This window comes from Temnothorax curvispinosus, unplaced genomic scaffold (assembly GCF_003070985.1).
Source record: "Temnothorax curvispinosus isolate PA1 unplaced genomic scaffold, ASM307098v1 QBEX01007541.1, whole genome shotgun sequence".
In the NCBI taxonomy this organism is placed as follows: domain Eukaryota; kingdom Metazoa; phylum Arthropoda; class Insecta; order Hymenoptera; family Formicidae; genus Temnothorax; species Temnothorax curvispinosus.
Window position 1 is genome coordinate 26,361 of NW_020217321.1, and position 12,582 is coordinate 38,942.

A 12,582-nucleotide genomic window follows, 5' to 3' on the forward strand; every position below is an offset into this window, starting at 1 on the left:
TGTATGTATATTTTTACTATGTACCTACCTATATTTTTATATGTATATTTTTGTATGTATATTTTTAATATGTATATTTTTACAAATATAAGACCAGAAAAATTGGTTGTTTAAATCAATCTTAGAGAATGTATTTTTTTAAAAAATACTCCAAGAAAATTAATTTTTCTTGCTATTAAAATAAAAAAATCAAAAAATCTAAATTAAAATTTAAAAATAATTGTTGCATTAAACATTCTACGTAATTTGAAAAAAAAAAATGATATAAAAATTACCTTCGTTTGCTTAGCCCGTTCAGATCCGGCGAGATCGATCATGAATAATCTCCCTTGCTTTATTTTGTTACGCACACGTTGTTCGTCATCTTGAACTCGACGAGACAATTGTTTAACTATAACGCTGAGAAGCGCATGACTTCGTGACGAAGTCTTATTCGCGGCAGTCGGCTCTATTGTCCTCGCTTTGTTACCTCTGTGTAACAGCTGCATTACCTGTAAATGTTAAAGAAACCACTCAACGTTGTTCACTCTGAAGGAACGCAGTAAAATTATAGGCAGAAATCATAGGGCATTACGTTTCTTTTTCTCATCACTGTGTGTGATTAAAAGTTAATGTATTCAAATTATTATTTTTTTGTTATTCTTTTTCTTATATAATTGGCTACGTTTTGATTGAGGTTTCTTTATAAATAAGCTTTTATAAATAAAGTTTATATTTTGGTTGGTATTTAATAGTTTAAAAAAATTAGTTTTTTTATAACTTTGCACGTGCAAATAATAAAATTATAATTTTTTAACACTAAACAATCAACAGTCCATTTATTTCTAAAGAGATTTAGAAAATTTATAAAAATGTTTAATATTTTCCGAGGAATACGGATACATAAACGTAAAAAAACATGATTTTTTACAAGAATGCACTTCAAAAATTTAATGTTGTTTGGCGTCACACAGTCTTACATTCATTATTGCAACAATTTATATATTTCTTTTTTTTTATTTCAAATTTTCAGGATACAAGTAAAGGATGCTAACTAGTGACAAATCAAATAAGAATTTAAAATAAACTTTTCTAATTATTTCGTGATTATTCGCTTCTAATCTAGACCGAAAAGGACTATATATTTAACTGCTTTTGATGAATATTTAGACATATCCAAATATAATTTTTTTTGAAAATTGTAGGAGTTAATCTACTTGTTTTAAATCGTTTAAATTAATATTTCGATCATTTTTTTAATGCACCTTGCTTCTTAAACTTGCGTTATATTACAAAAATAAATACCTCTTCTGTCGAATTGGTAGAGACTTCCGTCAATCCTGAGACTTGAACGTTGCGACCACGAGTATCGTCGCGTAATTCCAGATATCCCGAATTAGGATTGAGAAGATCGCGAATGTTTTCATTGTAAATCTCCATGTATGACATCGTTACCTATGAAAAAAATGAAAATGTTTAATAAAAGAAATCCGTAAGGTTTCAGAAAGAGAGAGAGGAGAAAAAATAATCCAAATAATTAACATTTACAAATATATGCGAAAGGATTCTTAGGGCAAATAAAATTTTGTTTTTTATCAAGATAATGTCGAAATAATAGATAGACGTTCAAATTATAAGACATTAATTGATTAATACACTTAACAATATCTCACATAACTCAACAGATAAATTTTTTTTACTTATTATATCTTGTAAATATCATCTAAACTAAACATTGTTTGCAAAGCGCGAATTTCGGACAATTTGATTAATTAACTCTCAAAACTTTAGGACTCTATTAACTAAACTTAGGGCTGTTATTGTTATCACGCGAAGTCTAAGAGACCTTACAACCGATGTAAGACTAACTGATAATTTTCTGCAAAACATTTCAAATACTCGAAGCTGTGATTAACGATTACAATTGATAAACCACTTTTTAATAAAAATTTTTGCAAAGCAAAACTTATAATTGTTTAAGCAATTCTATCAGTCAATATTCTGTTAACGTTTAAAATAAAACGGAGTATCTAATTATATAGGGGAGACCGGGGCTAAGCCGACACTATTTTTTCAAAGGCAATTTTTAATATTTAATTAAAATTTTTAGGCAAATTCAATGGTATATATTTAAAGAGTGTTTCTTCAGATACAAAATTGATTCAGGAAGTTTTGCTGTACGTCACTTTGTTTTGCCGCCAGGAAAGCAAAAGTGACGCGAAGACAAATTTTCAAATTGAAAAATGCCGGGGTAAACTCGACACTTTGCCTGATCGACACAATTTGATCTGGAACTTATTTTTTATTGTCTGAAACTAAATATACATTTGTTTATCGTGTATTTAGAAAGTACAAAAATTTGGAATTAAGTAAAACAATCATTGGAAATAATGAGAACAAAAATTGTTAAACATTCAATTATTTTAATCTAAACTCATGTCTGAAAAACAATTTATGCAAGTAAATTCGCGATTACACGTGCGCACACATTTGTCATGGACCATATGCTGCATTACAAGCATCGTTTATTATTGGGAACTAATAAAACAGCGTGTCGACTTAGCCCCTGTCGACTTAGCCCTGAACGTCGTTTTTTACTTTTGTTACTCCAAAAATATAAAAAGTTTGAAAATATGCAAAAATTATTATCGGATTCGTATAAAGCATCGAATTTCCTATCAAAATTACTTACCGGTAGATTCGCAAGAGTAAAACTCGATGAAAGAGTAGACATTTTCGAGAGATCAGAAAAATTACTTTTTACTATCAAAAACGCTTATGTCGCGTTAAAAATTACACTATAACTCAGAATGTTACCAAATTCCGTTGATAATACTGGCACATAAAGACGCATTTACAGTAGGAAAGGCAAGTTTCTACGATAGATTTAAATTGGCAAAAAGCCTAGTGTCAAGTTAGCCCCGTTGTCGGCTTAGCCCCGGTCTCCCCTAACGATCGACAGATATGTTGAAATTAATTCGGATCATAAAAAGTTAATAGCAAAATAAGATATTAGTATTTAGTGTTTTGTTCATATATTGTTATTTGTAATCAAATGTTGTGAGTAATGAACGTTGTGAATATTTGAATACATAAAGTGAATGAGAATGCACTGCATAAGTAGTTCCTTATCGTAATTTCGTGCACGCAAAATACACGTAATGTAATTATATTATACGTATGTACGTATAATGTGCATGTATGCATAATGTGCTTCTATCGTGTGTGAGCAGGCGAATACCATGATACTTATCAGAAATTTATGCAACTTCTACATGGACGTAAAAATGTGTTTTTTACTACATATTAATGCAAGCTATTAATCGGAAGACATGCAAATACCTGTGTGCAATACTTCACGACTGAACCAAAATAATTAGGTCAGGAAGTAATTTATCATAAAGGAACCCGCGGTGCATAATAGGAATGCTAAGGTTTTAAACAGGTTTAAAACATATTAAATATAAATAAATAAACGAGAAAGACTCTATTTTTATATTCGACAACATTTGGCTAATGTCGTGACAATTCGATCATTGGTTTTGATCAGATTAATCGTCAAGACTTTTTCGACCATGGGTTTGGGTCGTTTCTAAATTGATTTAATCTTTGATACTTACATATTAAGCATCTCATTTTTATTAAATTAAATTATTAAATTTATTGCGAAAAATATTACCTTAGCCAGAGTTCGAACCTGGAAACTCCCTCATTCCATGTAGGGCATCGTATCAATTCGACCATTGAGGCATGTAGTAATATTTATGGCAATAACAAATCTTACTAATATGGAAACACCGATTTTTAGTCTTGACATGTAGACGGAGGTGGATGGGGAGGTGGATTCAGTTCGCGTGGAAAGTTGAAAACCCGAATCGTACAATGATAGACCTCGTTTTGCCCTGTAAGCAGGGGTGGAGTGGGGTAAATCTCGCTTTTCGTGGATAATTCTCTAGACAGCATTGTACTTTCCACGCAAAGCGAGATTTACCCCACCCGATTCCATCTCTGCTTATAAGGCAAAACAAAGTTTATCATTTATGTTTACGCGAGCGTTACTTCTGTAGTAACTTACGATAATTCCTTGGCATAAACGGGATTTTGTAGTAACTTACAATAATTTACTCCGCGTAAACGAGTGAATTATCGTAAGTTACTATACAGAAGTAACGCTCGCGTAAACGTAGTAATTGTACGGTTGATGTTTTCAACTTTCCACTCCCACCCACCCCTGCCTACGGGGAAAAGGCGGTAGCCACTCGGCACTCCTTCGACTACATGTTTACTGTCTATATACATATATTAGCAAATTACTTCCTTTAGCACTGAAAATAATTTGATCAGGCGATTCTTTTGTCCGATGCGCGGTTTCACAAGTCTAATATTAGTGAAATAAAAAAGATCCTTATTAATAATTGTTACCCGAAGAAAGTTGTTGATAAATATGTCAATGTCCGGCTTGGCGAATTGCGAAATCGTAATAACAATGATCCTGTCAGTAGCGAAGTGGCCCAAGATCCTCGAAGGTGCATTACTGTACTTTACATAAAGGGCCTTAGCGAGAATGTTAGCCGTACAATGCGAGACATGAACTTTAGAGTTCTTCACACCATCCCGAAGAGATTGGATTGTGTCATTAGGAAGGGTAAAGACGGGTTGCCGAATCTCAGTCAGGCTGAGTTAGTTTATAAGATTGATTGTGCAAATTGTGATGCGGTATATATTGGCCAGACAAAAAGGCATTTAGAAACACGCATCAAAGAACATCGATGTGATATCAGGAAAAATGTAGATAATCATTCTGTTGTGAGCAAACACCGTCTTGCACACAATCATGATTTCAAGTGGCAGCATCCGAAAATTTTATACAAAAAAAACATTTTAAAAAAAGTAAAATATCCGAAATGTTTTTCATTAAAAAACATGATTGCGCAATCAATTTACAAAACGATACTGAGAGCCTGCCATCTATTTATAACCGTGTCATTGGTATTACTTAGTCGGCCCTGTATATTCGGTTTTGCTCGTTTTTCCACCAGAGCGCCGTTTGCTGTCCGCGGATTACGTTTGACAACTTCATTTCGACTTTGACTGTCTTACTGTTCGGACGTGCCTTGATATGGCTGGTGACGTTTTGATTTCACCGTTTGTTTTGGAACGCATAAAAATTGTAAATTTTTAACTAATTTTTACAGTGTTAATTGATTTTATTGTTTTTGACTAGCGCGATATTGTAATGATTTTGTATAGTTTTTTTATTGTTAAATGTATTATTTTCTCTTTTGTTTAGTTTTGCGTTGGTCTTGACGTTGTCAGGACACCACGTCAACGATGCAATTAAGTTTGTTATGCGGATCGGTGTAACTTATTAAAGCACTTGATAAGGACCGGAATTCGGTCGAAACGTCGTGCAATCTTGTTTCAATTGGCCAGTTGGGTCAAAAATAAAACGACTTATTTTGAATTATTTGCTGGCGACGGAAATTGTTTTGTTTATATTAATTTTTTTAGGTTTTTATTTTCATTAAATAGTTACTTTATAACTGTAAAAGTCACAACAAAAATCCTGTTTGTAATTTGACAATTTTGAAAATTAAAATATTATATATAATAGGTACATTTTCATTACTACATCCGCTCATTTATTAAACAAGAAGTTAAATTAAGCAATTTAATTAAATTATTAATATTAATAAGATTAATATTATTAATATTAATAAGATATTTGTATTTACATTAATCAAAATAAAAAATAAGTTTAATTATAAAATAAATATTAAAGACAGAAAATAAAAAAGTTTTTATATATAAACACCTATATACAGGCATTATACTAATTATAATTGTGTTCAGCACAGAAAGCTGCTTTGCAACTGCAGTTGTAAAATTCGTGAATTTGATTGGTGTATTACTCTTAGTTTCGGCCAAAATTAAAAACCAATCACATTCACAAATTTTACAACAATTGCAAAGTAGTTTTCTCTGCTGAACACAGCTTTTTATTACTTGCATTATATGTATAAGCCGCCATTTGCTGCGCATGCGCAAACAATCCGGCAACTGAGCAACAACTTGAATATTTTGTTGAGCGCCGACGACGCCAAACAGCAGTGCTGCAATTGGATATAAGTCCGTGATCGGAACTTTGAAAGGCTGTTGATAGGCTAAAATAAGGTAGAGAACAACGTAAGTCGTGAAAGGCTATATATTGTATAGTCTTTTACGTCTTACGTTTTTCTATGTATGCTTTACTTTATATCCACGCTACGACAGACGTCTTGTTCTTTGTCATCAACCGAACGCTGCCCTTGCGGCAACCCAATGCAAAATATTAACCATGTAATATTTAATTGCGGATTGTACTGTAGTAAAGCCTCTTATTTAGTCAAATACATTGAAAAAACCTTTCCTCAATCTTTAAGAGATATTCTCCCATTTTTAAATAATCTCCCTTATCAATTCATCCGTCTTCTCCTCGCAACTTGCAAGTCTCTGGATCTCCCCCCCTTAGAAAGAGCCGAAGAGTTTAATCGGAGGATCATGTTAATCGGAGACGGTGAATCGGCCCATATCTACAGTGAGGAAATAATAATCAATATCGAATCAAAATCGATTTATTCTGAGTCGAAAAGTCATCGAAAGTTGTGCCATAAATCAATCAAAATCGATGAATATTTCAATTACTTTTCGATATACGTTTTCGACGTCAACTAGACGTCGATTCGACAGGTCATTTTTCGCTGGGATAATATATGTGAAGGAGGTCATTGAGGAGGGGTTCGTAAATGTAAATATTTATCCTTTAGATAGTATAAATCATTACAAATAATCTATATTTACACAGATATATAGAGGAGACCGGGGCAAAGTCGGCCCTTTTTTTTGGTGCCGATTTTTAACAACAAAATAAATCATTTTAGTGAAATATAATATACCATTGTAAAGAGTGAACCTTTAGCTACAAAATTTATACAGGCATTTTTTATCTACGTCGCTTTGTTCAATTGGTATAGAGTAAAAACGACAAAAGTGCAAAAATCGAAAAGTCAAAATTCCCGGGGCGGAGTTGTGTCTTCATTATCGGACTGGATTTTAAATAAAGATACATAATTTTGATCATAAAAAATAATAGAATACATTTTATTCAATGTTTTTTAGTAGAAAAATAATAATTTCATCAACAAAATCAATTTTCTTTTTTGCTATCAGTATCATTGAAACAGTTAAAACATTTAAAGACAGAATTTGACGAACGCACGCACTTGTTGTGTGCCTTACGCTTGCACGAAATGCACTGTTTTTTGTCAGCTCTGTTTTCTATCATGTCCGAGCATACGCAGCACATATTATTTAATTTTATTGACTTTGTTTTTCGCCCACTGCTCGTTGCGGTCCTCATTGCGTGGCATTTTTTTTTGACCGGCCTTTTTTTCTCGGCGTAGTGATAATGGTCAATTTTGTCGTTCTCTTTCTTGTAGCAGATTTCTCATCTTTCTTCCACACTCTGCCTGCTCAGTCGCCAATTCCTTCATTTGAGGCGAGTTAGTAAGGACGGCGGTCATTCTTCGTTTTCGTCCTTTACGAGTTGTCTGCCTCGGAGCCAGTCGGAGCGGCTTTAGGAAACGCTCGAATACTTTCAAGCGTCGCGCTCAAGTTCCGTGTAAACACGTTTGCTTCGATAACAATCACAACATGGCACGTAACCTCACTAAACTCCGTGGGTCACGTGTGCACCATAAGCCGCCTTTACACTATTAATGGTGGAAAGTGCATGCGTGGTGGCAGTAGGTTCCGCCCCCCCTGCGGTCACATGGGTTTGTGGCGTGCTTTACAAGCTCATTTAAGTAGAGTTGGTATTAAACAAGATAAGTTAGTCGATTATCTGTGTAAAGATTTGTGGCGATATACAATAAAAAGAATTGGAAAAGACCCATTTTATGTATTACTAGATAACATAAAATATGTGTATTCAGGAAATTAATAGAGAATATATAATATTTCATTATGTATATATATAAACGAGCTCATCGAATGACAGTAGTAGCAAGACGAGCAGGGTGGAGGAGAGAGGAAGCGTCGAGCGGTGGGAGCTGAGAGGTGTAGTTCGGCCGCTGCGGGCAGGAGGTGAGAAAAAGAGAGCTGAGGTAAAGAAGAAACAAGCGCGCGAAGGTGAGGATGAGGATGTTTCTGGTCGATAAGGTGAAAAGGACGGGGGCGAAGAAGAAGAAAAGAAAAGGAGAAGAGGGAAGAGGGCAAAGCGAGAGAAAAAAGCTGACAACAGAATCAGTGGTGGTGTTATGAAGAAAGGGGATATGTGGCTAGGGGAAGAGAAGAAAGAGGCAAAGAAGTATACGGGACGGGAGGGTTAAAAAGAGAGCAGGGATGAGAGTCTAATAGTTATTAGTTACACAAGGAGACGAACGCAAAGAGACGGAAGGGTAGCAGAGTGGAGGATATATGAATTAGAGTTGCAGCGAGGACCTAACGATGGAAAAGAAAAAGCGAAGAGGAGGGTTTGGGTGGATGCAGGGAATGGAGGTGGATTGAGGAGAGAGAGGGCTCGGAGAAAGAGTAAGGTAGGAAGGGGGGCGGAGGAGAAGGATGTAGAGAAGGGGAGGGGAAAAGGAGAAGAAGCGAGGAAGGGAGGGAGGGAACGAGAGTGTAAGAGGTCGCATACGGCCAGGTCGCGAGGAGAAGTTTGTTCTTGTAAGAGGTTTGGGTACGTTCCTTACAAAAACGCCTTGTAAACCCTGCGGGGATAAACAATAAACTCATACATACATACATATAAACGAGCTTATAAAGCACGCCACGAACTCATGTGACAACTCGTCTCGCGTGAAAAGTGTATGCGTGGAGGCAGTAGGTTCCGCCCCTCTGCGGGGGGCTCCACTATTGTTAAACTAGACACATAGTGTGTCTTCAAATTTGCTGCTTTAAATAACTTTTCTTTGTTCATGCATGTACTATTTCCATATATATATTAGTCTTTTATGACTTTTAATACTCAAAATAACTGCTATATTTTTCAAACTTTTTTTGTTAATAACTTTTTAATAAAAAACGACCGCCGGCTAAAACCTTCTGAAGGTCACTCAGGAGAGTGACCTTGACAACATATGTCAAGGTCAAGGTTATTGGCGAGTGGGGTCTTTGTAAATAATTACTGAAAACTGATAACAGCACGCGGTTAGAGACATCTCCAGTAAAAAATTTTTTATATAAAAACATATATCTATAAATATATACAATTATGTATAAAATATGTCCATACATGTTTTTTTTCTTTTGTATAATCTGTGTTCGTATATACAGGAAAAATAATAAAAAGAAGAAGCTAAAAATAATTAAAAATATTATTGCTTCCTCATAGAGGAAGCTTTGTGATGGTGAAAAAAAAATTTTTTAAGATTTTGATGGAAATAGGTTTAGAATGTTCCAATTGTTTAGATGGTCCAAATGTTCCAATTTTCGTCTTAACTTCTGCCTCAGCGACTCGTAGACGGTTGACGATGGTTTGACTGCTGAGAACTTTGTAGTTGGGCTCCAAGACGTTCATAAAATCCTTCAAAGCATTCGATGATAGAAAGTGGTAAGGTAATGTCGCAGTTGCGACGAGTTTTGTCAGAGCTTGAGTAATATGCTCCATACGACTCTTACTTATAAAATTTTGTGATCGAGGTGCGATCCTGCGAACTTTTTTAGTAGGAGGAACTGGCGTCTCTTCAACACCTTCAATCTCATTTTGGTTTAAAGTGCCTGCCTGCATGTCATTTATATCGTCCATTTGGCTACTGTCCAAAAAATTAAAATAATGATATTAATAAATTTAAATAAAAATTTTAAAATAATAATCCTACAGAGACAACTTCAAAAATTATAAGTCCAATTACACATGATATTCAAATTTGGATCAATCATGATCGAAATTTATTATTTTAGGCTCAATCATAATTAATTTATTTCTTTTCGATTAAGTAGTGCATAAAATAAGTGAAAAAATATTTTTGAAGTTTTTTAAACCCTAAATAAGGTTTATAAACTTTAAACTACTATATCTTCACAAATACACAAAGGCCAGACTAACATGTTTTAAGAAAGTAGAAAAAAATAGACGTGTAAAAATAAAACGAGGCAAAAAGCAGCAGTCCATCATCACTTTTACAAAAATGTTTCCACACCCAGCTTCTCATAATTTTTAATTAGCTAAAACATAGGAATAAAATTAGCATCCGTTCGATTTGGATTTGAAATTTTCTATAAAAGGCACTCAGAGGAATATTACAGGAGCTAATCGATAAATCTAATTTTTATTTAAAAAATGACAATACATTTATGTTTTCACCAAAAATTAATTAATATATGCAAGTTAAAGTTTTGTTTTTAGTTATTTAATGAAAAGAAATTTGTGAAATTAGAAAGTGCTCAAAAAAACGAATGGTAAAAAAGGGTATTGAACCGATGTATTAAAAAACGCGTGTCCTCGACTCACGTGCTCGCTCGCTCGACCTTGAGACCGCGGAAAAATTTTACTCTTTACACATTATCTATTAACTATTGTATAACATTATAAATTATTGTGCAAATTTCCACGTTAATCTGTGCATAAGCTGAAAAATATTACATTCTTTGGCTATATTTATGGAATACACGTAATGTTAATTTAATTTTGCAATAACACTTTTAAGAGCTTAAGGGCTTTGAATTTGGTGAAACATATTACTAATATATATATAAATACATATAAATACATATAATAAATGTATATAAATACATTTTATTTACTTACGAAATTCCCGTCTTGAAGTTGTACACTGTACAACACAACCGCAATATAAATAATTCGCAGTAGTCTCGCGTTATTTTCCTGCGCTCGGGACCTATGAGGCTAGCATATCTGACAAATCGGAATTTAAGCGAGAGCTATTCACGCGCAGTCGCGCGCGCTCTTCCTTCCATTGTGTACAGTTTTTGTGTATTATTCTAATAACTTTATTTGTGAAGGGACGGCAGTGAATGACGAATTCGAATTCAAATTTTCGAAATTGAAAATCTTCGAACAAAAATTCCAGCCCTAGTGCGTTCAACGCGCTGTCGTTAACCTATCTCGAGAGAGACACGGGACACGGTAGTATACGCGCGCGGCGCGGAGCTATACCAACCGTGACTCTTTACGCGACGCGACGATTAATATTTTTTCTGATTCAAGGTAATTGTTTTATTTACATGTAATTATCCTATTATTATACGACGCGAAGCGAGACCGCACCGTGACTCGATCTTTTACGCGACTAAGTGCATGTGACAGGAATTATAAATAGTTTACGTTTACGTGAGTATTACTTCTGCAGTAACTTATACGAACGATATCATCATAGTTACTATAAAATCTTTCGTTTATGCGGAGGAATTATCATATCGTTCGTAAGTTACTACAGAATTAAGTAACGCTTGCGTAAACGTAGTAATAGGTTAGATTACCGGTTTCTTACAAAATTTTACATAAAACGTGAGATTCACTTATGTATGCAAGTTTAAAGCCTATTGAGTTAATATGAAATAATTTTCCTAAATGTAAAAATAACACGATGTTATATATTCGGTTTGGCGTGAATATATATCGCACAATAGCCGAGGTGATTGAAGTTGTGTATAATGTCCCGATTCAACGGCCCCTGTCCCTGTTTGAGAGTGTTAATAATGACATTAATATCTCTCACACTGTCAAGCCAAATTGGCTCTTCGTTCAGCTTCCGATTCATTCATCATTTCTCCTTTTGCAAAATTTGGAAGACAGCATGTTGTATTGGTTGGTATAACAATGAATTGCTGCCAGTTCCAGATGTATTGAACAGTAAGTGATATAATCCTAACACGTTGAATAAAAAAGAAATCAGGATATTCTGATTATACAATACATTTTTACTTTGCAGAGGATGATTACGTAGCTGTATATTGGAGCAACAAATGGATTAGAGGATGCATTGAACGTCCAGATCCATCGGGAGAGAGAATAAGCGTAGTACGATTACTCGATCACGGTGGTTACTGGCAGTTTAGTAATTCGTAAGGCCATTGATGTATAATTATTTGAGCCTACCCTTCCAAGCCATCGAAATCTTTTTAGCAAATATTCAACCAAAGAACGGTAATTATATATTGACGTTATTTATATACTATTCTTCCAGATTATACATCTCTACTCAAAATTATTTATCTTTGGATATGTAATTATACTTCGATGTTACTCTTTTGCAGGTAAATGGTCGACAGAACCTTACAATGTGGCACAAAATTGTTCCTCAAAGGGAGTTACTGCTCAAGCTCAGATTGAAGGTCGCATTCAAACTAATATTTATGCAAATATTTATTTTATGATACAAAATTATGGGGTAAGTAGTTATTATTATTCAATCTTCGAGAATCTTTTTGCAGAAGCGCAAATTAATTAAAATTAATTGAATTTTTTTTAAGCTAATTTCCGTTACTGAAGAACTGGTAATAAACGGACATGCTGAACAAGTAGCATGGGACCAGATGAAGCTAGAAACACTTGAATTCATCCGTACATAAGAGTTGTCAAGAAACTCTACAATTTTCACG

General features: G+C 34.2%; 2 protein-coding genes across 2 annotated transcripts in view; one reads left to right on the plus strand and one right to left on the minus strand.

Annotated features, from left to right (window-relative positions):
* The window catches only part of LOC112457150 (kinesin-like protein KIF19), a 48,196-nt gene that overhangs the window by 9,578 nt on the left and 26,036 nt on the right, over window positions 1-12,582 (minus strand). The window contains exons 5-6 of the mRNA XM_025020059.1: window positions 1,285-1,434; window positions 276-491 (exon numbers count right to left, since the gene is read on the minus strand). Coding sequence (XP_024875827.1) covers window positions 276-491; window positions 1,285-1,434 — 366 coding nt within the window. The remainder of the gene's footprint in view (window positions 1-275; window positions 492-1,284; window positions 1,435-12,582) is intronic.
* The window catches only part of LOC112457155, a 6,476-nt gene continuing 5,166 nt past the window's right edge, over window positions 11,273-12,582 (plus strand). The window contains exons 1-4 of the mRNA XM_025020065.1: window positions 11,273-11,833; window positions 11,913-12,127; window positions 12,238-12,371; window positions 12,454-12,578. Coding sequence (XP_024875833.1) covers window positions 12,058-12,127; window positions 12,238-12,371; window positions 12,454-12,552 — 303 coding nt within the window. The 5' untranslated portion in view covers window positions 11,273-11,833; window positions 11,913-12,057 and the 3' untranslated portion in view covers window positions 12,553-12,578. The remainder of the gene's footprint in view (window positions 11,834-11,912; window positions 12,128-12,237; window positions 12,372-12,453; window positions 12,579-12,582) is intronic.